The 26166-nt window shown below is 44.5% G+C and overlaps 1 protein-coding gene across 9 annotated transcripts in view; it reads right to left on the bottom strand.

The window, feature by feature from the left end:
* Positions 1-26166, bottom strand: part of Dnah14 (dynein axonemal heavy chain 14) — a 216593-nt gene that overhangs the window by 53882 nt on the left and 136545 nt on the right. For all 9 annotated transcript variants that reach the window (XM_039091477.2, XM_039091479.2, XM_063272768.1 and 6 more), the window contains 11 exons: positions 18908-19000; positions 15414-15611; positions 14242-14403; positions 13054-13242; positions 10616-10797; positions 7954-8062; positions 6522-6647; positions 5181-5275; positions 2186-2345; positions 1002-1133; positions 554-649 (listed from right to left, as the gene is read on the bottom strand). In XM_039091477.2, the coding sequence (XP_038947405.1) occupies positions 554-649; positions 1002-1133; positions 2186-2345; positions 5181-5275; positions 6522-6647; positions 7954-8062; positions 10616-10797; positions 13054-13242; positions 14242-14403; positions 15414-15611; positions 18908-19000 (1542 nt within the window). The remainder of the gene's footprint in view (positions 1-553; positions 650-1001; positions 1134-2185; positions 2346-5180; positions 5276-6521; positions 6648-7953; positions 8063-10615; positions 10798-13053; positions 13243-14241; positions 14404-15413; positions 15612-18907; positions 19001-26166) is intronic.

The following is a 26166-nucleotide window of genomic DNA, read 5'->3' as shown; positions in this document are numbered from 1 at the left end:
CACAGAATGTGTTAAATGTCAGGTAAGGATCACCACTCAGCACCACTCCAGCTATCTGAGGAGTAAGTGTGACTGAGTGAGTTAACAGAGTCATGACTGGAGGCAGCGGAATGAGGAGTACATAAGTCCAGGTTCACATTTTTATAGACCAAAGTTGGAGAAATTTGGTGAAATGGAGTTATGGGATGATGATCATTAATACTACTGTTAATGATTATGTATGTAGCGGGGAGGGAGAGCTTCGCACATTTTACCTATAGTATTTATTTAGTCCTCCCAATTACATCCCTAACTATACCATTTTCCCCATTTTACTTTTGGTGAGTAAGCGCTCCTGAAACAATGGCTTCTTCCCTTCACAGCCTTGTTGTGTTAGGAATGGAATCTCAGGCCCAGACGCTTCTAGACAAGTGCACTATCATGGGCAATACCCGAAGCCCTGAGGTGTTTATTGACTGTTACTTGGAAATGTTATGCAGTTCTCAAAGGTATTGTGAATTTAACAAGTAATAAAATCATAAAAAGAAAAGCTAACCCCCGCCCCCAACCTTACCAGTTGTAAACCTCTTTGCTTTTCAAACAGCCTTTGCTTTGCAATTTGGAGAACGTTCTGTGCCTCCGCCACTTGTGCCTGCTTAGGACGCACCACCTTCGTGAGAGTAAAACACCCAAGAGTTTAAACAGTTAGGGTTGTGGTTTAAGATGTCTTATACTTGAGAGACATAGGTATCAGTCTTTAAAACAAACTTTCCTGGAAGTTTATATAGCACTGAAGGGATGCAGTTTGTAATGGATAAAATACTAAATACAACACATAGAAGGGTTTTCACAGAAAGTTTAAAAGAAGCATCCAGTCTCGGCGAGTAAGATTTGAAAGGCATATGGACTTCAGAGGCCATCTTCCCACCGAGGTTCACTTGAGCACTGCTAAGTACCGATTACTTTCGGAACTACGCTGGGCCCCTTGAGCATCACGACAGAGAATCGGAAGCATCGAGTACCTTCTGTACTTCATGGTAGTTGTTCAAGGCGATCACCCACTGACACATGGAGCAACAAGCCACAGAAACCATAGCAATCTTGCTGGGGTTGAAGTCAGGCAGATTTAAAATCTTCTTGAGCCTCAAGAACACCTGGGGAGAACATGTTACATGAGACGTACGTTAGGACGAGTTTCACGGCTGCCATTAAAGGCACACAGCTTCATTTCGGGTTCGGAGTGGCCCTGGGTGAGGGAACCTTTCTATCGAACATTTGCCATTGTTGCTGTGACCTTGTTAAGATTTCAAAGGAACTTCAGCTTAGGCAAACGTCGTGTGTAGAAGGTCTGAAACCCGCAGTGTGCTTTACTGTGAGGAGACGATGCCCATCAGTGGCCTGTTGGCTGATCTACGGCTAAGTGTATGGATTTTGTGAGCCACATAAATGGTAGAGAGTCGTCCTTAGGCCTGGATTCCTTCTCACCTTCTGCCTCGGCATCTCCTCTCTTGCCCTGGAACAGCTCCATGTTCCTAATAATTCAGATGTGTGTGGCTCTCTCAACCTGCCACTAGTAATATGTTCTGACCACTTTGAGTACTGCGAGACCTTTAATCGCTTCTTTAGAAGACCAGTTTTTTTTTTCTTCAGATGTATTTAAACAAAACCACAGGGGACTATATTTGTTAATTATTCTTTAGAGAGTGAATTGTCACATTAAATTCAGGAATATCACCGCTAACATTCTGCCAAACACTTCCTCTCCCTTGTGTGGGACTCTGCTTCCCAGGGGCACGGACTACCATGATTCGCTGTTGACTGACTGGCTGCTCGATGTTGTCTCTGTTTTAATATAAAGAGTGTAGAAGAAAACTTCCAGGGGGAAACCATTAACTTGGCTCTCTTGCTCTTGCTTTAGGATTTCATTTATGTATTCATTTCATGCAATTCCTTCCTTCTATTGTGAGGACTCTGGGGATGGAGCTCATGCTGTCAGGTCTGATGGGGTATGCCTTCACCCCCTTATCGTCTTGCCAGCCCCCCCTTTAACACCTACCACTGTCTTCCCTGTGCAATGCATTTCGTTCTTAAATCCACTTTTAATGCTCACTAGTCGTTCAGAACCTGTTTTAGCACTTCCACTTGACTCTGCAGTCTGTGGACATGGACACGGCAAGTGCGCACGCCCTAGCTGTCAGCGCTGTACCTTATCGGGGATGCTGTCCTTGTCCAGGTTAATTAGTCGCTTTAGGAAGCTGGTGTCCGAGAGCAGCAGCTTTGCTGTTGTCCAGTTGGGCTTCTTCTCTAGAAGGATGCACACGGCGTTCATGACGGTCAGAACAAGGTAGGGAGGGCGTGTGTAGACCCTGTAAGACAGGGTGATCATCTAATCAGCTTCAGGATGAAAACCATCCACCACCTGGAAGCAATTCTGGAAGATTACATACATAGATGTTTCGACTTTATTTATATTAAACATTTAATGCAGCCTACAAACCAATGGGTTTCATTATAAAATTTTCCTATGTGTAGTTTGCAATTTTCTCTTACTCACTTCCAACATACTTTTATGTCCTCTCTCTCCCTTCCCTCCTCTCTTTTCTCTAAGCAACCCCCTTCTGCTTTCATTCTCTCTTCTCTCTCTCTCTCTCTCTCTCTCTCTCTCTCCCCCCCCCCTCTCTCTCTTCCACGTACAGGAGAGACCATGCACCATGCGTATATACATATTTTAACAACCATTTTGATAAGGAGTACCAGTCAACATAGAGACAGTTTACTATTTATTTTTTAAAAATTTAGTGTTTTTAGTACATGGATATCTTTGCCTTAGGAAGGTCAAATGCATAAAATTTAACACTGAGAACCATCTGAGTTAGAACTAATTCTTTTTGTTATGAAAGTACCCATTGCAGACTCATTTAAGTTAGGGACTTCCTGTGCCATTCTAGTTGACTTACTGATGACCATGCCACAGAGGCATTGTGTGTGCGTGTGCTCACTGTCCTTGTGATTTAAGGATCATCCCTGACTACCCTTACAAGGATCTCATGGTTGTACTTTATCCTCATCCCTGCACAAAAAGTACTGCTCTAAAGTTTGGAGAAGAGGATTGTTACTGTGCAAATCGCTGTTTGTTGTGTCCCAACCAGTGCTATCTACAGTGCTAACATCACATGGGAGAATCTTTACAAACAACATAGCATGGGCAAAGAATGCAAGGACAACATGGTGTGTATGGTTCCAAGATAGAGGAGAGGGACTTCCCAACACGAGAGTGATGCCTTCAGTGTGGTGCCTTCAGTGAGGCCGCTCTGTGTTAGCTGACTGGGACCCTCATCTGCCATCCCGCTGCCTAGCAGGAAGCTCAGGTGCAGGTGGGGACAAAGTGGCAGTGCCAGGACTCCAGCCGCATGCTTCACTGCTTGCCGGTGGCGCCTGGGAGGGTGGGGAGCTACAGACACGGCTTGGTGATTAAAAGCATGGACTGCTCCTGCAGAGCATTTAGGTTTGGTTCCCAGAACCCACACTGGGTGTCTCACGGGTAACCTGTAACCTCACAGGATCTGATGTTCTGGTCTCCACAGGCATCCACACTCAGGCGCACATAGCCTGCCCCCTCAACAAATACAGATTTTAAATTAATAGTCAAGAGAAATTATAGGTATTTGAGCTACTCTTTTAGGAATATCTTTTAGAACACTAGTTAATTGAATGGGACCTTCTGGAAGAAAGTCACAAGGTGAGGGCTTTCTTGTGGGAGGGGCTATGCTAGGTAGGGATGGCTGGGCCTCTGTGAACACTCTGACTCCATTCCCCTCACCCGACCACCCCTGCTTAGCTCCCAGCTCTAGCCACGTTGGTCTTTTGCAGTCCCTAAAAATCGCTGAGCACGCTTCCGGGGCGTTTGTGTCATCCACTCCTTTGCCCTGGTCTCACCCCACAGCTGTCCATCCTCTGTGCATTTGATCCGCTCGTCTTAGGTGGGTTAACTTGAGAACTGTGATGTGCTCTGGTTTGCTGTTGTGAAACTAAGAGTTAACGTGTTATACATGTGGTGAGTTTGGGGCCAGGGAGATGGCTCAGTTGGTAAAGGGCTCGCTGTGTGAGCATGAGGACTTGAGTCTAGGTTCCCAACAACCTTGTAAGAGGCTGAGCATCCCAGCGCACACCTGTGACCCAGCACGCCTGTGACCCAGCACGCCTGTGACCCAGCACGCCTGTGATCTAGCACGCCCGTGACCCAGCACGCCCGTGACCCAGCACACGTTCAGCACATGGAGATGATGGTGGGTTTGCCCAGTTCCCCCATATCCTTTGTCGGAACACTACTGTCTTTAAAAGAAATGTAAACATTTATTTTGTGTGTTTGGGTGTTTTTCCTACGTGGTGGTTTAGTGCCCATGGAAGCCAGAAGAGGGTGTCAAATCCTCTGTAACTGGAGTTACAGAGACTTATGAGCCTCCATGTGAATGCTGGGAATTGAACCTGCATCCCCTAGAAGAGCAGCCAGTGCCCTTAACCTCCGAACCATCGTCTCTGCTGCCCCTTCAAATGCTACCTTGTAAGACTGATGGAATACATGCCATGTTCGGAAATAGGGTATTTTGAGATTTCCATTATTAAGAAGGAAACCTCAAGTTAAAAATATCCTTCCCAAAGACCCGAATCAGGATCAAAAGGTTTGTACCCTATCATATTTCAGTTCTTCCAGGGCTTTCTTGGATATTTCTCTTCAGTCCCATCCTTCATATTAGGATACTATTTGAAAGACATGCCAGGGAGAAGAGCTCCCATAGTGTCCCCTGAGGTGTGTGTGAGCACTTCAGTCTACTGTGTTCCATGGCCGGCTGCTAGCCACTCCCCACACGCACTCTGGAATGAGTGCCGGTGCATGAATATTAGGTTCTAACGCTGGAACTCCACAGATAATGTCTTACTTGACCTGTTCTGGGGTGTAAAGTTTTACACATCAGTGATGGCAATTTAGTTTATTGCAAATGTCTCACACTTTTGGCTGGGTGAAGTAGTTCTCCTTTCTTAAGGATCCCCAAAACACTGGCATGTCATAAAACCAGTAACATACAGTAAATACCACTGATAAGGAAAAATGCACAGGAACCAAATGGAATATTGGAATGCGGATTTTGCCACACATTCTATTTAGGGGCCTTTTAACTCAAAAGAGACAGAAAATTACTTACCTCAATTCGGAAATATCGCTTTTATCCAGGGCGTTGAGGGCCACGATTGCCTTGTCTAAAGAAGGCAGCACGCTTTTCAGCTCGTTGGCAGTTTTCTGCAATGAAGGCACAGTCCTAATCACACACGGACAGATACAGTTGCATGTCTGAGGTTGGAAGGTGGATGGGAAATTTTTATAGTACAAATTAGCCAAGTGCACACAGGCTTCTGTTGTGGGCCATATTTTATAAATGAAGTGCAATGTGTTATCCAATCCCTGGTGATTCCCATCCATGCGTGGGAAGCAGAGACACCGAGTGACTGCCTTGTCAAACAGTGTGAGGGCACCTGTTCTGTTAGCGGTGGGATTGGTCATGCTGACAAAGGGCTGAACACGGTGGCTGGCTCCTTCAGTCCTGGCACTTGAAGGGCAGAGACTGGTTGATCTCATGAGTTTGAGACCAGCATGGCCTACACAGCAAGATTCAGGCTAGCTCGGGCTACATAGTGAGATCCTCTCTCAGATGAGGAGGAGGAGGAGGAGGAGGAGGAGGAGGAGAACGAGGAGAAGGGGAAGAAGAAGAAGGAGAAGGAAGAAGGAGAAGGAGTAGAAGGAGGAGGAGGAGGAAGAGGAGTAGTGGTGCAATAGAGAGCTCTTCAGTTCCGATAAGAAGACAGCCAAGCCAGGCACAGGGGCACATCACTTTAATTCAAACCCTGAAGAGGTAGAGGCAGATGGATCTCTGTGAGTTCAAGGCCAGTTAGTTCTATATGTCAAGTTCTGTGCTCGCAGGGCCCACATAGTGAGGCCCTGTCTGGAAAAGAAAAAGGAACATTTTTAAGTAACCAGAGAACAACTTGAATCTGCATTCACATTCGCTTCATAATAAGTCTGTGCTAGGACTGACTTATGCCTTGTCAGATTAGCCAGTGACCATAGCTTGTGGGTATCATGGGTAAATAAATCATGTTGCTTCTTTGAGAAGGGTTGGCTAGTACTCAGCCTGGAGTTGAGCAAACTTAACCCAGCATACCATGCTGGGATTGTAACTGCAGGGACAGAAGTGAACAGAGGCTTTTGAAAATAAACATCGGAAGTGACACACATTGTTCAACAACAGCTGTCCCCAAGAGCTGCTTGGCTCCTAGCGGATGCTGCTCCCGGAGGCAAAGCTCACGGGAGTTCTAATGCAGCCTGCAGAGCCTCCTGGGACCGGGGCTGGTCGAGGCTGAGGTCTTTAGCGTCCTGTATGGAGTTGGGGGCTAAAGGGTATTTGCTGGGATAAAAGGAGGGGAAACCACCGAGGGCCACCTGTGGGGTTCGGAGCCCCAGGCAGCTTGCAGTCTAAACTTCAGCTCACCTGAGCATAGTCTTCCACAATTTTCACTTGTTCAGCCACAATCTCCTCATCCTGCTTCACAAGCACCTGCACCTTTTCCACGATTTGAGAGTCTTTCCGCAGCTTTTCCATCAAGATCTCTTTTTCCTGATAAATCAAACGGTTCTGCTTACAACGAATGGACTTTGACACGGAATTTCTTCAGAGCAGAGATCAAAGTAGTTGATTTAATAACGATGCGATTCATAGGAATTTAGCCTGAACTATGTGTAATTAGGATGGCTTCCATGAAGATGATTTCCTACACATCAAGGAAGATGACCAGGGGCTAGGGAAATGGTTTCGTGGCTCAGGGCACTGGATGCTCTTCCAGGGGACCCAGGTTCGATCCTCAGAACCTACATGGTAGCTCACCATCCGAACTCCAGGTGCAGGGATCAGATGCTCTCTTCTGACCTGGACAGGCACTGGGCACACATGTATACATGCGGGCAATTCACCCATACGGATGGAAAGAACTTTATGTAAATGGTCTCATATAGGTGTAACTGGGGTCCTACAAGGGGAATATATACGTGTGTGTGTGTGTGTGTGTGTGTGTGTGTGTGTGTGTGTGTGTGTGTATAAAACAATGGACAATGGCAAGAGTTGAGGTTGTACCTCAGTGGTAGAGTTCTTGCTTGTGGTCAGATCTTTTAATTTCTAGCAACACGCGTGCGCGCGCGCGCGCGCGCGCGCGCACACACACACACACACACACACACACACACACACACGAGACGAGCAGTAGCTTTTAAAATAATTGACAGTCTCTGCAAATTACCATAGCAGATTTCCGATGAAATTAGCTAATGACCTCATCTCTTTTCACTGTTTTCCTGTAAGTCTCTATACTTAGTTATGGCACTGGGTGGTTTTTATGTCAACTTGATAGGAACTAGGGTCATCTGGGAAGAACGAATTTGAATTGAGAAAATGCTTCCATAGGCCTGGCCTGGAGGCAGGTCTGAATGGGAAGGCCCAGTCCACTGTGGGCAGTGTCACCGGTGAACCGGTGGTCTTTGGTTGTATTGAGCAAGCCGTGAGGAGCAAGCCAGAAAGCAGTGACCACCCTGCCCCCCAATGGCCTCTGCTTCAGTTCCTGCCTCGAGTTCCTGTCCTGACTTCTTTCGATGACGGGCTACAATCTGGGAGATGAAATGAACCCTTTTCCTCCCCAGCTTGCTTGAGGCTCTGGTGTTTTATCACAGCAACAGTAAGCTTAATTAAGACAGTTACCCACGAGGATCATATTTAATTGTTAAAATGTAGTTTCTTCACAGTCTTCACACAGGCGCACTTCGGTAAAGCGGAAGTTAGGCTTCACCTTTGGTGGCAGACAGAGGCTCTGCTTTCAAACACGGCTCTGTGTCAGACAATACAGCTCTTAGGAGAGGTTTAAGACTGAAGATACCTTTGCCTTTTGTTCTATCTGAGGACCGATAACCAAGAGTTCCTCCTGCATGTCCGTAACCAGTGCAGTCGCCTCCAGGATCTTGGAAAGTCCCATGTAGAAGCGATTCCTGAAGGGGAAACAGAGTAGGCTGAGCTTCCCATATCTGAAATGCTGAAGACCACAAGTGTTTCAGATGTGGGGTGTCCTGGCTGAGCATCCCCACTCTGAAATCTCCAACATCTCAAATTCTCTCAGCTCTCCAGGTCAGCGTTCCTGGGTGCCAGACGAGGGGTGCTCGCCCTGCATGGAAATACAACCGACTCTTAGGAAATAAAATTTACTACCATGGAAAGAATTACACGCCAGGAGCGTTTATATTTTAGGGATTTAAGACAAATTCAGGATTTGAAAGTCAATTGACATATAACCTATCGCATATTGGGAGTTTAAAGTAGGAAAATCAGACGTCCCTATCAACTAAAAATGTAAAAACACACTTGAGAAAATACACGACAAAAAGAGAAGTAGGGCCAAGAGGAATTATGTCAACTTGTTAAGGGCAGAATACAGGAAGATGATGGACTCACTTTGGGCATGAGCCCAAAGTGACTCAGGTACACAGCCATGAGTGGATGGCCACAGTCTTCTGGAGGAAAAGGAGATATCATAGATCCTAGATGTAGGAGCTGAAGGTAGGAATCTCTTTCGACTCTGGTCTGGAGGGAAGTTGGGCAATTTACCCATTCCTTCCTCCATTTAACTTTTGAAGAATAGAAATCTTTTTTTTTAAAAAAAGATTTATTTATTTTATGTATATGAGTACTGTGTTGAAGTCTTCAGACACCAGAAGAGGGCACCAGATCCCATTGCAGATGGTTGTGAGCCACCATGTGGTTGCTGGGAATTGAGCTCAGGACCTCTGGAAGAGCAGTTCGTGCTCATAACCGCTGAGCCATCTCTTTAGCCCCAGAACAATAGAAATCTTAATCTCATGGAAACCTCCTGATAGGTAGACACCTCCACTTGAGCAGGAGAGCAAGATCACTTGTGAACACCGTGTGGCTTCGTTAGCCTGGGTTCCGACGATCCTGCTGCCCTGCATTTAACTGGTACAGTCTTTCATGCCCACTGATGCTGTTCACAAAACGCAATGAAATCTGACCCTGAACCTGTGTTAGTAGAGTGCGACTGAGGCTGCGCTAACTTCTTATGTAAACGCCAGGCTGGGATGTGCTCATCATACAGATTACCCATAATTCCTGGTGCCCAGCTGAGGCAGAGTACGTACAGAACTTCTGAGTGGGGTTTGGCTTCTCAGTGGGAGACATCACTAGGGCTACCTTCATTCAACGTATTATAAGACAGTCTGAATGGATTCTGTCCAAAGGTATCTGAAAAAGTGGCTTTTTAAATTTTATTTTAAGGACTTGTTAGTTTACACATAACAGGCCTGCAATGGGTTACGTAGTAGAGCGTCTGTCCTGTGGTGCCTGAGGCCCATCCAGGTAAGGCTCACCTGCAGTGGTTTTGCCTCTCAGCAGGAGCTCTCTTGATTCTCCTGGCATGTGAGAGTTCCGGATATTTGTGAGCAATATGGCTACAAGGCTGCTTTCTATCAGTTTACTTTCTCTCCAGGGGGTTGTCACAAGATAGATTCTCATTGTCTCCTGGGTTGTGGTTACATGTGAGGGGCTGTGGGAGTAAGTTAGTGGCAAAGTGCCACTATCCCTAGCACCATAAAAAAAAGTTACAAAGAGGGAGGAAAACATCTAAGAGTTGGAGGCTGGGGGAGAAGCATTGTGAAAGGCTGTCTTCCAGATGTGACATGCATGACACTCAGGCTCCATTGCAGCTATGGTCACCCGGATGAGCTCATGTCAACGTCCCAGCAAGCAGGGCCAACTGGACTCAGAACGAGAAAAAAAGAGGAGGACCTGAACGTCTGTGGGAAGATGTGAGGAGAGAGGCTGGAGGGTGAGGGAGATGGAGTATAATCAGGATACATTGTATCTATGTATGAAATTGTCAAAGAACAAGTAAAAGATATTCTAACAACAATAACATCATCGTCATCAATTATGATGACTGCAGCAACTGATCTAATTACTCCCAAGGCTTCCTGCCTTGTGTTTTCTTCCCATATTCTCAGTCAGAGTTGCGACCCATACTGTGCTTTGAGGTAGTGTGGTACGTGCTCTTGGCCTTCTGTTCTACAGTCAACCAACCATCCACTTGTCTTTTGGTGTTATCCCTAAAGCCACAGGAGATGGCACCTCTAGCCATCCCCTTGCTTCCACTGTCTGTGTGAGTGAGAAATAATCTAACAAGAACTGATTTCTCCCTGGTAGATCCGCCAGTCTCCCCACTGTGGGGTGACCCCAGGATTCAGGCAGGAGAGGTGTGGACTTTCTCCTTGTGATCCGCGGTAGTTGTTGGCCCCAAGGCCTCCACAAGAAAGGTAGATTTGAATTCATTATTTTATATTTGTCTGTATATTTTGTAGATAACATTTTTTTTTTTTGGTTCTTTTTTTCGGAGCTGGGGATCGAACCCAGGGCCTTGCGCTTCCTAGGTAAGCGCTCTACCACTGAGCTAAATCCCCAGCCCCTGTATCTACATTTTGTAGACACAGAAGCACTGATGTAGAAAACACATGCTTCTGTGTCCGTCAAAGCCTTACCTCTTTGTCTGCATTTCTTCTTGTCTCACCCGCAGACTGTGGGTAAATGTCTCCAGGAACTTAAAGTAGCAACTGGGAGTGATGTAATAGTGTCTTCCCGTTTCTTCAAAGTATTTTATGCTCAAGTCTTTCATACTTTTGTGGATTTCGACACACGTTGGGGCAAACTGCCTTATCTTATTCTGAAGAACAACAATGTTTAAGAATCACATGAGAACATCACTGGGGAAGAATGAGAAGTGACTTGAAATACTCCAGCATTTCTGAGATTCAAAGTTACAGAGGCCGGTTCTGGGCAGGCACCACAGTCTCCGAGAGTTTTAACGATGGAAGAAGCTGAGACAGAGGACGCAACTGTGAGTGACTAGTGACACAGCAGACTCATTCCTCCGCCTGTGTGCTCATTCCTGCTAGAGTCACCCAAGGACTTAGGGATCCAGCATAACACTCTGAGCTTGTCTCAGTCAAGGTCACCATTGCTGCAACAAAACACCATGACCAAAGGAAGCAACTTCGTGAGGAAAGAGTTCATCACTGAAGGAAGCCAGGACAGGAACTCAGAACTGGGCAGGACCCTGGAGGCAGGAGCTGAGGCAGAGGCCATGGAGGGAGCTGCTTACTGACTTGCTCAGCCTGCTTTCTTGTAGAAGCCAGGAGCACCAACCCAGGGATGGCCCCACCCACAACGGACTGGGCCCTCCCCCATCAATCACTAATTAAGAAAAAACGCTCCACAGGTTTGCTTACAGCTGGATCTTATGGAGGCGTTTTCTCAGGTTGAGGTTTCTTTCTTTCAGATAAAGCTAGCTTGTGTTGAGTTGACATGAAACTAGCTGGCACAGGGCCCTTGGGACACTAGCTTCCTTTTCTTTCAGAGAGTGGATAATAAAAGGGTGGCACTCTAGCAAGTTTGAGTCTATAAAGCTTCTGGATTCACTGGCCCAGAGAAGAAAGAACCCCCACTGAGCTTAGAATGTGGAGCACTCAGGCAGTCTCTAGACACAAACCCCACAGCTTCTGGTCACCTTTAAGAATGTTGCAGACTCTTGGAGGGTTTCTGCCTCTGCCCCGCCCTTCTCTGTTTCTCATTTCTTTGGAGCTTGACCCTGTAAAGATTTCAGTGCTTTCAAAGGCCTGCACTGAGTCTCTGGCATTTAGGCCTTTACAACCCTTTGTCAGCATCTTTAACCCCTTTCAGCTAGGCCTATGGTATCTTTAGTTTAACGCCCTTAGAACAGACAGGGTGTGAGAATGAGGCTAGGCTGAGAGAAGTCTACACATTTTACACCCATTCTCTCTCTGTGACATTGTCAAAGAACAGGTTTAATTACTAAGATCACCAAATGAAACACGAGGAAGGCTGCAGACTTCTTACCAAAGGGTTTGTTGTGCAGAAGGGGTTGTTAGGGAGACTCCTAAGGGCCCCTAAATAATGCAAACTTTGTCACCCCTCTTGGTTGCCCACCAGAAATACTGCAGAAGATACCACATCTGTGCTCATAAGACATGACACGACATGAGAATGAGAAAGAGGGGAGTAATCTGAGGTGGGAGAAGGGAAAGCGGGCAGTGGGTGAGAGCTCTGTGTGTGTGTGTGTGTGTGTGTGTGTGTGTGTGTGTGTGTGTGTAATTGTCAAGAAATTTTGTTTTTGTTTATTTGAGACAGGGTTTCTCTGTGTAGCCCTGGCTGTCCTGGGATTCCCTCTGTAGACCAGGCTGGCTTCAAACTCAGAGATCCACCTGCCTCTGCCCCTGCCCCTGCCCCCTGCCCCTGCCCCTGCCCCCTGCTCCCTTCCTCCTGCCCCCTGCCCCCTGCCCTCTGCATGCTGGGATTAAAGTCATGTGCCATCACTGTCTGGCAAGTTACTTATTTTTTGTGTGTATGGGTATTTTGCCTACATGTATGTCTATGTACGTCTATGTACCATGTGTGTGCATTGTCCACAGAAGCCAGAAGACGACACTGGATTCTCTGGAACTGGAGTTACAGATGGTTGTGAGTGTCTACGTGGTTGCCAGGAATCAAACCCAGGTATTCTACAAGAGCAGCCAGTGCTCTTAACCACTGAGGCATCTCACCGGCACTAGTTGCGAAGAAAAATTTTAAAGAGAAATACTCTTGAGGATTCCAGAATTCTCATGAAAGGAGCTACTGTACAAAATGGTAACAGAGGCGACCTAGGCAGTGTACAACCCAGGCAGCCTTGAGCAAGGTCAGGTAGGAGGCAGAACAAACATGGAGCTTGTGAAGAGTTAGGACGAAAAGCGAGCATCACACAGCCTAGCTCAGATCCACCTCTGCCCTATCCCCTCCCCTGCCCCGAGTGCTCCCTCCCCCACCCCGAATGCCCCCTCCCCCGCCCTGGCCACTGCTGCTCAGGCCCAGCTTGGCCATGTGTAAGCTTAAGTCCCAACCTTCTCTCAGTTTAGCTGCTCACCTCTTTGTTCTCCACGTTCAGCTTTTCTTCTAGGTAGGAGTTGGCCACAATAAGGAAAGCCTCATCGGGCCACCTCTGGAACCAGTCGATGGTGCAGGAGCTAATCATAGAGGGGTAAACTCGGCAGCTATGGCGGAAGTTAGGTCCAGTCGTACACATCATACAAACGTGCAGATTTTTAGATACTCTCTGAAATGGAGGAACATACGTGCTGTTAAAATATAACTCCCTGCGTTGAAAATGATACTATATTGAAAATTCCATTTAAAACTTGTCTCAGCAGTTTCCTAACTGGGTAGACTCTTAAGAGACTAGCTGACAGGGAAGCGGGAACCCATAGAGCCCTTCTGCCCCATTTAACTGTGCCCGCTATGTCCAGATGGTGGGTCCAACACCAACTCTTACGGGGAGGGGGACACTTGTGTCAGATAGTAACGAGTCTACTGCTTAACTTTCTCTGGGGTGGCATGCCTTTAGTAACTTACAGAAACTCAATGTGTAAGAGCAGCCAGACTAATTAGAACTGAAGGAGAGAAATGGTAGTCAAAGAGTATCAGAGTTAGCGGGTTATGGTGAGGCAACGTAAGCTAACATGCAGGTCTCGGGCTAACCACCTGCTTCTTTTCCTTTCTGTGATTAAGATAACTATTAATTTCATTCAAAACGACATCCGGCAGCATGCCACTTGGCATGTTAGGCAAGTCCCTTTGTGCCACATGCAATCAAATGTCCTGGTGTGAGAGTCCGGATACTAGACCGGTGTAGAGATTTGCCTGGATCCCCTCTGCTGCTTAGCCAAGTTTTTGGCCGGACTGGGCCACAGGGCACAGACGCTTTTCCCTTTGTTTCTGGGAGCCACTTTACAATCCACAGAGCTGGAGTGGCCTCAATAGTCAGCACACTTCCGATCACTCAGAGTCCAGCAGGAAGAAACCACCAACATCTCTAGGTAACAAGTAACTATGTGCCACGGAAGTGTGGTAAAAGCTGAAACTGGGAAGGCTGCAGGGCTTTCACGCGTCTATTCACCTGTTTGTTCTCTATCTGCTGGATTCTGCTCGGGGATTTAAAAATGGATGCTCTTCTTAAACTCATTTGATGAAGGAAAGGAATTACACATGACCTGAAGATCATGTACAGAGTTGCAAATATGGCCTGCTTTAAATCTACCAAGACACAAAACAGTACCTTTTGGAATAAAGAGAGTAAATATTTTCTATCATCCATGCAACTAGACTGCTCAGCAAATGTCCTGACTCTCATAACGATAGAATCTAGTTCCTCGTTTTCAAACATGTTAGAAATCTTTCCAGCATTGATAATGTAGTTCAAATCTTCCAGAAATGACACCTTAAGGGAAACACACATTGACCAGGAGTGAATAAACCATACACTCTTTGCTAAACGGATCGAGAAAGTAACTGAGACTACTTATGATTAAAAAGCTGATATCTTAACCCAAAGTCACCAGCATGAGCTTCATCTGCCCACTCGTCAATTCAAACATGGCAGCAGACCAGGCAGGGACCTTGTTTCGAGCAGTTAAAGGCAACCTTGACGCGCCCACATCTGCTTCTGAACAGAGGGAAAGAAGTCTCTTTCTCTCCATTTCCCCACCCATGAATGTTCGTCTCAGCCTCTGGCCTGAGATGGTTTTCTGCCATCGATGGAATTAGGACGGTAGGCACCGCACATGGCAGAAATAGCGTCTTTTGCAACCAGAAAGAAAGGCTGTTGACAAGCCTCAACAGATCAGTAGGGCAGAATGCTCAGATTTGGGGAAGGAAGAAAACCCAGAAAAGGCAGAGAATTTAGATTTTTTTTTTCTAATAGACAGAGACCCAGAATTAGGAGAAAAAGCAGGATAGGGTTTTAAATAATATTTTAAAGTATTTTGTCAGGATACAAGTCACATACAACATCCCTGGACACAATTTGTGCAAAGTAGTGGGGAAGTCTTTGCTTGCACGAAATCATGCAAGGAAAACCCTGACGGTGATGGATAAAGGAGAGAATGGCAGGTACCGGAGCTGCCCCAGCAAGGTAGAGCATATGCACATCTGCAAACATCTGCAGAGCAGAGGACAGAACTAGCTCTGGTACGACGAGGTGATTGGTTTTGCTATGAGGAGTAATTACTTCTAATCTGTTGATTAAAATAGAAATGACAAAGATGGGAAATACTTCTGCTGTTTGTCTACTTGGAACTGCAGCGTGACTGTGGACACTGCCCGTGGGCTGTGACTGGATGAGCAGAGAGAGTACAGCGGTGAGTGAGTGGGAAGACACACACCAATGTCAACCTTCTAGGGGGCACCGGCATCAATTTTTAGCAAGTAATGGAGACCTGGAGCACATACGTGTTCTTCCAGTAAGTTGGCAACCATGACAACCGTGGGGGTCTCTTCCAAGCCGGCCTGGATAAACACCTTTTTTAACATTTCTTTGAACTCTGAGATGGCGTAGTTGTGAGAGATAGGCACTTTGCATATTTTGTATTCTGCCACGTAGCAGGCTATGGTTCCGTAAGTTTCCTTCCCGCAGCCATCCATTCCAATCTTTGCAAGAGAAAGAAATAAACATCTTATTCACCTGACGTGGGTCAGTGGAATACTACTCTTTTAACAAGGACAAGGCTCCGAGTTCCAATCCCAATACACACAAATAAACACCCACAAGAACAAAGGAGGCTATTCCTATGTACTTTATGGGAATTGATTAATAAGTACTTATTATAAATAATAATATAATAAAATATAGAGTATCTATTTTTGATAGAAATATTCACATCCAGCATATCTCATGCTATGAGACAATTATCTACATTCAGTATCTTCTTTTAAAATGTATGAAATTTTATTGTACTGATAACCTGGAGAATACCACAAATTGACCGATAAACCAATACTGTGTCATCGTCCATGGCTGATGCTTCATCTGTAAGAAACTAGACAGGTATTTCTTTTAGGCAATAGTGTTCTTCGGCAATGATGAAGTTACCTTACACTCACATTTGCGGACACTGAGCTGAGGTTGTAATGTGTCAACTGCTTACCTCCTGACATGCACCAAGCCCTGGGCTGATCCCCCACAGCACACAAAACAGGATGAGCAGGCGTACTCCAGTAACCCCAGAACTTGGGAGGCGGAGGAAGGAGGATCATAAGTTCAGCATCAACCGAGGCTACACAGGGTGTTCAAGGCTGGCCTGGGCTATGTAAGAACGACCGTGTCTTAAAAAGATCGAAATTACAAACACTAAGGTTTGGTCTTCAGTGGTGAAGCTCTGTGGTTTAGACAAATTTGTAGTACAGTGAGTTCCTGATTCACACAGAATTCCATTCCTTCCCTCTTGAGCAAGCCCTTGGCAACCAACTGCTGATTCCTAACTTTAATCCTTATGGATCTGTCTCCCCAGGCCCCCGGGCCCCCCCCACCCCCCCGCCCCCGCAGAGGAGATAAGGAGTCAGTGATGGAGGAATGAGCCAGGAATAGGGGTCAGGGAGCCTTGTGTGCTGACTGACTGGCAGCCAGACTGCTTCTTTATTTATACAGAAACTCAGTAAGCAGGGATAGATTCATATTCTAAAACATACATCATATAATTTTCATTTTTTTTAAGATTTATATATTATATATAAGTACACTGTAGCTGTCGTCAGACACACCAGAAGAGGGCATCAGATCCCATTACAGATGGTTGTGAGCCACCATGTGGTTGCTGGGATTTGGACTCAGGACCTCTAGAAGAGCAGTCGGTGCTCTTAACTGCTGAGCCACCTCGCCAGCCCAGATCATATGGTTTTCTGGGCACATGCTTTAACTTCCTCTTGGTCATACGTTTAGTCATCATTGATAAACATAACAGAACAGGGTTATCTTTTACATCATTTTCCTGCATCAGCTCTGTAGCCCAATATTTAAGAATCCTGCGGTTTCGAGGGCAGTAGACAGAAAATCGTCAAGCCTGAGCAGATTTCACGTCCTAAGCGGTGTATTATCAGCTTTTACTGGTCAGAGGGCTACTTGTCATTAGGCCTAAGAAAAAGCTCCAGGCCAAAGCTACTGTAGTTAATATCCAACTTCTACCATAATACAGTGTTTATATTTTATATCTTTGAAGAATTTATTTGTGTCCAATGTTGGTATTCTTTTGCTCCTCGATCATACACCACAGTGGTCCCACATGAGCTAACTTCTCTAGAAAAGGGAGGTCTTTGTTCTTTTGTTCTTTTCCCACAGCATTCTTTGTTAGTGTAAGTTCTTGTGTAGGAGAGAGAACTCCAGTCAGTCTGCCTTGGTTGCTGAACCTTTCCGTCGAGGAGCATGCCACATGACGTCCCCAGTCTCATATGCCATGAAATTGCCCAAGTGTCTAGTAAGAAGATCTGCTGCTGACTTGTCAAGCCCAGCAAATCTTGTTTACCTTTTAAAGTTTACTCTGTTCTGATTATCTTGTTTCTGAGTAAGTACAGGGGCAGATATGTCAAGAGTTTTTTGGACTCAGAGCCTCATAAGGGAGATCTCTGGTGTTTTATTTGAGTCACAACCTCCAGGGTGTAAGAAGACTCCATTATCATCATCATCATCATTATTATTATTGCTTGCCTTGGGTTTGATTACCCTTTTGTAGTCTAGGCTATTGATCAGAAGTTCCTTCTCTTTACGTATCAGCCTTTACACCTGTAGATTTCCCACAGATCTCCCTTTAGGCAACCTGTTGTAATTGCCTTCTGTCTTTTCAAGGTATTTTCTAATTTTCCGATTTTCTAATTTGTCAATCTATACTTCCCTTGGAGAAAGATGTCAGGGCATCAGGGCATGTGTGTGAGGATGTCTAGATTAGGCTAATTGATCTTAGAAGGCCAACCCTGGTGGGGAGCACCGTCCCGCAGGCTGGAGTCCCACACTGAAGTGACAGAAAGACTCACGTGCTGCCATGCGCAGATGGGAAGACTAGTGAGAGAACAGCCGAGGGCGGCCAGCTTTATTTTGTACCGTGTTTCTTGATTCTACCTTCTCATTCTAAAGCTTCCTTTTAATTCTGTCATAAATGTCTTTATAAGAAAGAATGTTTAAGTAAAACACTAGTTGTTCTGCATGCAAGATTAAGTCCTGCTTTTGAAAACATAGTTATAAATAAAATATAAATAAATGGTACCCATAAGTAACAAATTAAATGATGCCTATAGAATTGGCTAAATATTATGGATTTATTGTTTTATTACATTTATTGGGTGTGTGTGCGTGTGTGTGTGTGTGCGTGTGTGCACGTACAAACAGAAGTATAGAGGTCAGGGATAAGCTTGTAGGAGTCAGTTTTCTTCCCACCACATGAGTCCCCAGATCAAACTCAGGTTACCAGGCTTAGCAGCCAGCACTTTCACACACTGACCCAGTTTCCTGGCCTAATACTGTGAATTTTATTTGGCTCTCCAAAACCTTTTCTTTCTTCTAAGTTTTTGGAAGTTTAAGTTAGCTGTCATGTATCCTCTTAAGAGACAGATCTCTGTGCAATGGTTCTCATTTCTAAATCAACATCCAGGTTGGGGTACTACTTTTGAAGTCAGGATCCACCTGTGTAGATGCCAGATTCATGCTAGGATACATTACATGTGGTGCCAAGCACACCTGATTTAGTCATATCCAGGACCTTCCCCAAACAAATAACACGTCTACGGGACAACAATTTTTTTTTTTTTGCAAACAATGAAGACTAAGGTTCTGCTCTACCACTCAATTATTGGAAATTTTCATAATTTACAGATGAATACAGCTTCTGCATGTTGATTTTACTGGACTTTGAGTTACCAGTTTGCAATGTTAAAAACATTTAAAGAACTTAAATTCCTACCATTAACATGTGACTTCCTGGCTGTCGAAGGACCCTGGTAGTTCTTGTGATATGTTCTATAGCTTCCTTGAAGAATACGACCGAATGAGACATCTGGAAGAAGTAATGTAGCAAATAAACACATTGCAGGTGTAGAAAAGTCAGGCGTGAGCTAAGGTTTTATGTGCAAGGACAGAGGAATGAGAGCAACTCTTTTTAGTAGCATGGTGACCTAGAGCCAGCTAACAGTTTCTACTGACACTTAGAGAAAACAGGTTCTTCACAAGACATCGCTCACTCCGTGGCTAGTATTCTAGTGGGTTAACGTGGGGTTGAGGGAACAGGACGAACAGCAGGGGAGTGGGTTCCAGGTTGCTTCTCTATTGCTCTGAGTTGGCAGTGGATGGAGAGATGAAACTCAGGAAACTGCTAGGGGTATCTGTGGATTTGACTGGCACCTCTGTGTCCGAGTGTCTCTGCTCGTTACAGCAGTGGGAGAAGAGCCACAGCCGTGGTGTGTCACTCTGGGCCCTGTTGTTAAACTCTTTTTTTTCTTTATTAACTTGGGTATTTCTTATTTACATTTCAATTGTTACTCCCTTTTCCGGTTTCTGGGCCAACATCCCCCTAGCCCCTCACCCTCCCCTTCTATATGGGTGTTCCCCTCCCCATCCTCCCCCCATTGCCACCCTCCCCCCAACAGTCTAGTTCACTGGGGGTTCAGTCTTAGCAGGACCCAGGGCTTCCCCTTCCACTGGTGCTCTTACTAGGCTATTCATTGCTACCTATGAGGTCAGAGTCCAGGGTCAGTCCATGTATAGTCTTTAGGTAGTGGCTTAGTCCCTGGAAGCTCTGGTTGCTTGGCATTGTTGTTCATATGGGGTCTCGAGCCCCTTCAAGCTCTTCCAGTTCTTTCTCTGATTCCTTCAACGGGGGACCTATTCTCAGTTCAGTGGTTTGCTGCTGGCATTCGCCTCTGTATTTGTTGTATTCTGGCTGTGTCTCTCAGGAGCGATCTACATCCGGCTCCTGTTGGTCTGCACTTCTTTGCTTCATCCATCTTATCTAGTTTGGTGGCTGTATATGTATGGGCCACATTTTGGGCAGGCTCTGAATGGGTGTTCCTTCTGTGTCTGTTTTAATCTTTGCCTCCCTATTCCCTGCCAAGGTATTCTTGTTCCTCCTTTAAAGGAGGAGTGAAGCATTCACATTTTGATCATCCGTCTTGAGTTTCATTTGTTCTGTGCATCTAGGGTAATTCAAGCATTTGGGCTAATAGCCACTTATCAATGAGTGCATACCATGTGTGTTTTTCTGTGATTGGGTTACCTTACTCAGGATGATATTTTCCAGTTCCCTCCATTTGTCTATGAATTTCAAAAAGTCAGTGTTTTTGAAAGCTGAGTAATATTCCATTGTGTAGATGTACAACATTTTCTGTATCCATTACTCTACTGAAGGGCATCTGGGTTCTTTCCAGCTTCTGGCTATTATAAATAAGGCTGCGATGAACATAGTGGAGCACGTGTCTTTTTTATATGTTGGGGCATCTTTTGGGTATATGCCCAAGAGAGGTATAGCTGGGTCCTCAGGTAGTTCAATGTCCAATTTTCTGAGGAACCTCCAGACTGATTTCCAGAATGGTTGTACCAGTCTGCAATCCCACCAACAATGGAGGAGTGTTCCTCTTTCTCCACATCCTCGCCAGCATCTGCTGTCACCTGAGTTTTTTTTTTTTTTTTTTTTTGGTTCTTTTTTTCGGAGCTGGGGACCGACCCCGGGCCTTGCGCTTCCTAGGTAAGCGCTCTACCACTGAGCTAAATCCCCAGCCCCTGAGTTTTTGATCTTAGCCATTCTCACTGGTGTGAGGTGAAATCTCAGGGTTGTTTTGATTTGCATTTCCCTTATGAGTAAAGATGTTGAACATTTCTTTAGGTGTTTCTCAGCCATTCGGCATTCCTCAGCTGTGAATTCTTTGTTTAGCTCTGGACCCCATTTTTTAATAGGGTTATTTGTCTCCCTGTGGTCTAACTTCTTGAGTTCTTTGTATATTTTGGATATAAGCCCTCTATCTGTTGTAGGATTGGTAATGATCTTTTCCCAATCTGTTGGTTGCCGTTTTGTCCTAACCACAGTGTCCTTTGCCTTACAGAAGCTTTGCAGTTTTATGAGATCCCATTTGTTGATTCTTGATTTTAGAGCATAAGCCATTGGTGTTTTGTTCAGGAAATTTTCTCCAGTGCCCATGTGTTTGAGATGCTTCCCCACTTTTTCTTCTATTAGTTTGAGTGTATCTGGTTTGATACGGAGGTCCTTGATCCACTTGGACTTAAGCTTTGTACAGGGTGATAAGCATGGATCGATCTGCATTCTTCTACATGCTGACCTCCAGTTGAACCAGCACCATTTGCTGAAAATGCTATCTTTTTTCCATTGGATGGTTTTGGCTCCTTTGTCAAAAATCAAGTGGGTTCATTTCTGGGTCTTCAATTCTATTCCATTGGTCTATCTGTCTGTCTCTGTACCAATACCATGCAGTTTTTATCACTATTGCTCTGTAATACTGCTTGAGTTCAGGGATAGTGATTCCACCTGAAGTCCTCTTATTGTTGAGGATAGCTTTAGCTATCCTGGGTTTTTTGTTATTCCAGATGAATTTGCAAATTGTTCTAACTCTTTGAAGAATTGGATTGGTATTTTGATGGGGATTGCATTGAATCTGTAGATTGCTTTTGGTAAAATGGCCATTATTACTATATTAATCCTGCTGATCCATGAGCATGGGAGATCTTTCCATCTTCTGAGGTCTTCTTCAATTTCTTTCTTCAGAGGCTTGAAGTTCTTATTGTACAGATCTTTTATTTGCTTGGTTAAAGTCACACCGAGTTACTTTATGTTATTTGGGTCTATTATGAAGGGTGTCGTTTCCCTAATTTCTTTCTCGGTTTGTTTCTCTTTTGTGTAGAGGAAGGCTACTGATTTATTTGAGTTAATTTTATACCCAGCCACTTTGCTGAAGTTGTTTATCAGCTTTAGTAGTTCTCTGGTGGAACTTTTGGGATCACTTAAATATACTATCATATCATCTGCAAATAGTGATATTCTGACTTCTTTTCCAATCTGTATCCCCTTGACCTCCTTTTGTTGTCTGATTGCTCTGGCTAGAACTTCAAGAACTATATTGAATAAGTAGGGAGAGAGTGGGCAGCCTTGTCTAGTCCCTGATTTTAGTGGGATTGCTTCAAGTTTCTCTCCATTTAGTTTAATGTTAGCAACTGGTTTGTTGTATATGGCTTTTACTATGTTTAGGTATGGGCCTTGAATTCCTATTCTTTCCAGGACTTTTATCATGAAGGGGTGTTGAATTTTGTCAAATGCTTTCTCAGCATCTAATGAAATGATCATGTGGTTTTGTTCTTTCAGTTTGTTTATATAATGGATCACATTGATGGTTTTCCAAATATTAAACCATCCCTGCATGTCTGGAATGAAGCCTACTTGATCATGGTGGATGATTGTTTTGATGTGCTGTTGGATTCTGCTTGCCAGAATTTTATTGAGTATTTTTGCGTCGATATTCATAAGGGAAATTGGTCTGAAGTTCTCTTTCTTTGTTGTGTCTTTGTGTGGTTTAGGTATAAGAGTAATTGTGGCTTCATAGAAGGAATTGGGTAGTGCTCCATCTGTTTCAATTTTGTGGAATAGTTTGCATAATATTGGTATGAGGTCTTCTATGAAGGTCTGATAGAATTCTGCACTAAACCCATCTGGACCTGGGCTCTTTTTGGTTGGGAGATTTAATGATTGTTTCTATTTCGTTAGGAGTTATGGGGTTGTTTAACTGGTTTATCTGTTCCTGATTTAACTTCGGTACCTGGTATCTGTCTAGGAAATTGTCCATTTCCTGCAGATTTTCAAGTTTTGTTGAATATAGGTTTTTATAGTAAGATCTGATGATTTTTTGAATTTCCTCTGATTCTGTAGTTATGTCTTCCTTTTTATTTCTGATTTTGTTAATTTGTACACACTCTCTGTGTCCTCTCGTTAGTCTGGCTAAGGGTTTATCTATCTTGTAGGTTTTCTCAAAGAACCACCTTTTGGTTCTGTTGATTCTTTCTATGGTCCTTTTTGTTTCTACTTGGTTGATTTCAGCTCTGAGTTTGATTATTTCCTGCCTTCTACTCCTCCTGGGTGTATTTGCTTCTTTTTGTTCTAGAGCTTTTAGGTGTGCTGTCAAGCTGCTGACATATGCTCTCTCCTGTTTCTTTCTGCAGGCACTCAGAGCTATGAGTTTTCCTCTTAGCACAGCTTTCATCGTGTCCCATCAGTTTGGGTATGTTGTACCTTCATTTTCATTAAATTCTAAGAAGTCTTTAATTTCTTTCTTTATTTCTTCCTTGACCAGGTTATCATTGAGTAGAGCATTCTTCAATTTCCACGTATATGTGGGCGTTCTTCCTTTATTGTTATTGAAGACCAGCTTTAGCCCGTGGTGGTCTGATAGCACGCATGGGATTATTTCTATCTTTGTGTACCTGTTGAGGCCCGTTTTTTGACCGATTATATGGTCAATTTTGGAGAAAGTACCATGAGGTGCTGAGAAGAATGTATATCCTTTTGCTTTAGGATAGAATGTTCTATAAATATCTGTTAAGTCCATTTGGTTCATGACTTCTCTTAGTCTGTGTATGTCTCTGTTTAATTTCTGTTTCCATGATCTGTCCATTGATGAGAGTGGGGTGTTGAAATCACCTACTACTATTGTGTGAGGTGCAATGTGTGTTTTGAGCTTTAGTAAGGTTTCTTTTATGTATGTAGGTGCCCTTGTATGTGGAGCATAGATATTTAGGATTGAGAGTTCATCTTGGTGGATTTTTCCTTTGATGAATATGAAGTGTCGTTCCTTATCTTTTTTGATGACTTTTAGTTGAAAGTCAATTTTATTCGATATTAGAATAGCTACTCCAGTTTTGCTTCTTCAGACCATTTGCTTGGCAAGTTGTTTTCCAGCCTTTCACTCTGAGTTAGTGTCTGTCTTTGTCTCTGAGGTGTGTTTCCTGTAGGCACCAGAATGCAGGGTCCTCCTTGCATATCCAGTTTGTTAATCTATGTCTTTTTATTGGGGAGTTGAGACCATTGATATTGAGAGATATTAAGGAATAGTGATTATTGCTTCCTGTTATATTCATATTTGGATGTGAGATTATGTTTGTGTGCTTTTCTTCTCTTTGTTTTTTTGCCAAGACCATTAGTTTCTTGCTTGTTCTAGGGTGTAGCTTGTTTCCTTATGTTGGGCTTTACCCTTTATTATCCTTTGTAGTGCTGGATTTGTAGAAAGATATTGTGTAAATTTGGTTTTGGCATGGAATATCTTGGTTTCTCCATCTATGTTAATTGAGAGTTTTGCAGGATACAGTAACCTGGGCTGGCATTTGTGTTCTCTTAGGGTCTGTATGACATCTGTCCAGGATCTTCTGGCTTTCATAGTCTCTGGCGAAAAGTCTGGTGTGATTCTGATAGGTCTGCCTTTATATGTTACTTGACCTTTTTCCCTTACTGCTTTTAATATTCTTTATTTTGTGCATTTGGTGTTTTGACTATTATGTGACGGGAAGATTTTCTTTTCTGATCCAATCTGTAGGGTTCTTGTATGTTTATGGGCATCTCTTTCTTTAGGTTAGGGAAGTTTTCTTCTATGATTTTGTTGAAGATATTTACTGGTCCTTTGAGCTGGGAGTCTTCACTCTCTTCTATACCTATTATCCTTAGGTTTGATCTTCTCATTGAGTCCTGGATTTCCTGTATGTTTTGGACCAGTAGATTTTCCATTTTACATTATCTTTGACAGTCGTGTCAATGATTTCTATGGAATCTTCTGCTCCCGAGATTCTCTCTTCCATCTCTTGTATTCTGTTGGTGATGTGTGTATCTACAGCTCCTTGTCTCTTCCTTGGGTTTTCTATATATTCTGGGTTATTTCCCTGTGTTCTTTCTTCACTGCTTCTATTCCATTTTTAATTCCTTCAACTGTTTGATTGTGTTTTCCTGGAATTCTTTCAGGGATTTTTGTGATTCCTCTCTGTAGGCTTCTACTTGTTTATTTATGTTTTCCTGTGTTTCCCTAAGGGAGTTCTTCATGTGTTTCTTGAAGTCCTCTAGCATCATCATGATCAAATGTGATTTTAAATCTAGATCTTGCTTTTCTGGTGTGTTTGGATATTCAGTGTTTGCTTTGGTGGGAGAATTGGGCTCCGATGATGCCATGTAGTCTTGGTTTCTGTTCTTGGGTTCCTGAGCTTGCCTCTCGCCATCAGATTATCTCTGGTGTTACTTTTTTCTGCTATTTCTGACAGTGGCTAGACTGTCCTATAGGCCTGTGTGTCAGGAGTGCTGTAGACTAGACCTGTTTTGCTGTTTTCTTTCAGCCAGTTATGGGAACAGAGTGTTCTGCTTTCGGGCGTGTAGTTTTTCCTGTCTACTGGTCTTCAGCTGTTCCTGTGGGCCTGTGTCCTGAGTTCACCAGGCAGGTCGCTTGGAGCAGAAAAGTTGGTCTTACCTGTGGTCTTGCAGCTCAAGTTTGCTCATGGGGTGTTGCTTTTGAGCTCTCTGTGAGGGAAGTAACCAGGAGGGCCTGCTCTGCCTTTTCGGGAGCCTCCATGCACTGGGATCCCAGATGGCGTTAGGTGTTTTCCTCTGGAGTCAGAAATGTGGGCAGAGTGTAGTCTCTTCTGGCTTCCCAGGCGTGTCTGCCTCTCTGAAGGTTTAGCTCTCCCTCCCAAGGGATTTGAGTGCAGAGAACTGTTTATCCAGTCGGTCCCTTCAGGTCCCGGCGGTGTCTGGAGCGCAGGGGACCTGCAGCTCCAGCGCCCCTATCTTCTGGTTCCCAGAGGCCGTATACAGTTTCCTCTTGGACCAGGGATGTAGGCAGTGTTGGTGGTCTCTTCTGCTCTGCAGTCTCAGGAGTGCCCACCTGTCTGGGCGGTGAGCTCTCCCTCCCACGGGATTTGGGAGCAGTGAGCTGCGGGTGGGGATCAGCGAGGTTGGGAATCCAGCTAAAAACCAGAAGTGTCCGGTCTCAGAGGAATTTTTGCCTCTGTGTGTCCTGAGACTAGCAGTCAAGTCGCTTGGAGCAGAAAAGTTGGTCTTACCTGTGGTCCCTTGGCTCAAGTTTGCTCGTGGGGTGTTGCTTTTGAGCTCTCCTGTGTTGTTAAACTCTTGTATTCTTTTCTTTTTTATTGGATAGTTTAAGTATTTACATTTCAAATGTTATCCCCTTTCCC

The sequence above is a fragment of the Rattus norvegicus genome, chromosome 13 (assembly GCF_036323735.1).
Source record: "Rattus norvegicus strain BN/NHsdMcwi chromosome 13, GRCr8, whole genome shotgun sequence".
Lineage (NCBI taxonomy): Eukaryota > Metazoa > Chordata > Mammalia > Rodentia > Muridae > Rattus > Rattus norvegicus.
The sequence above is the reverse complement of the archived record's forward strand: the minus strand, read 5'-3'. Positions and strand labels throughout refer to the sequence as shown.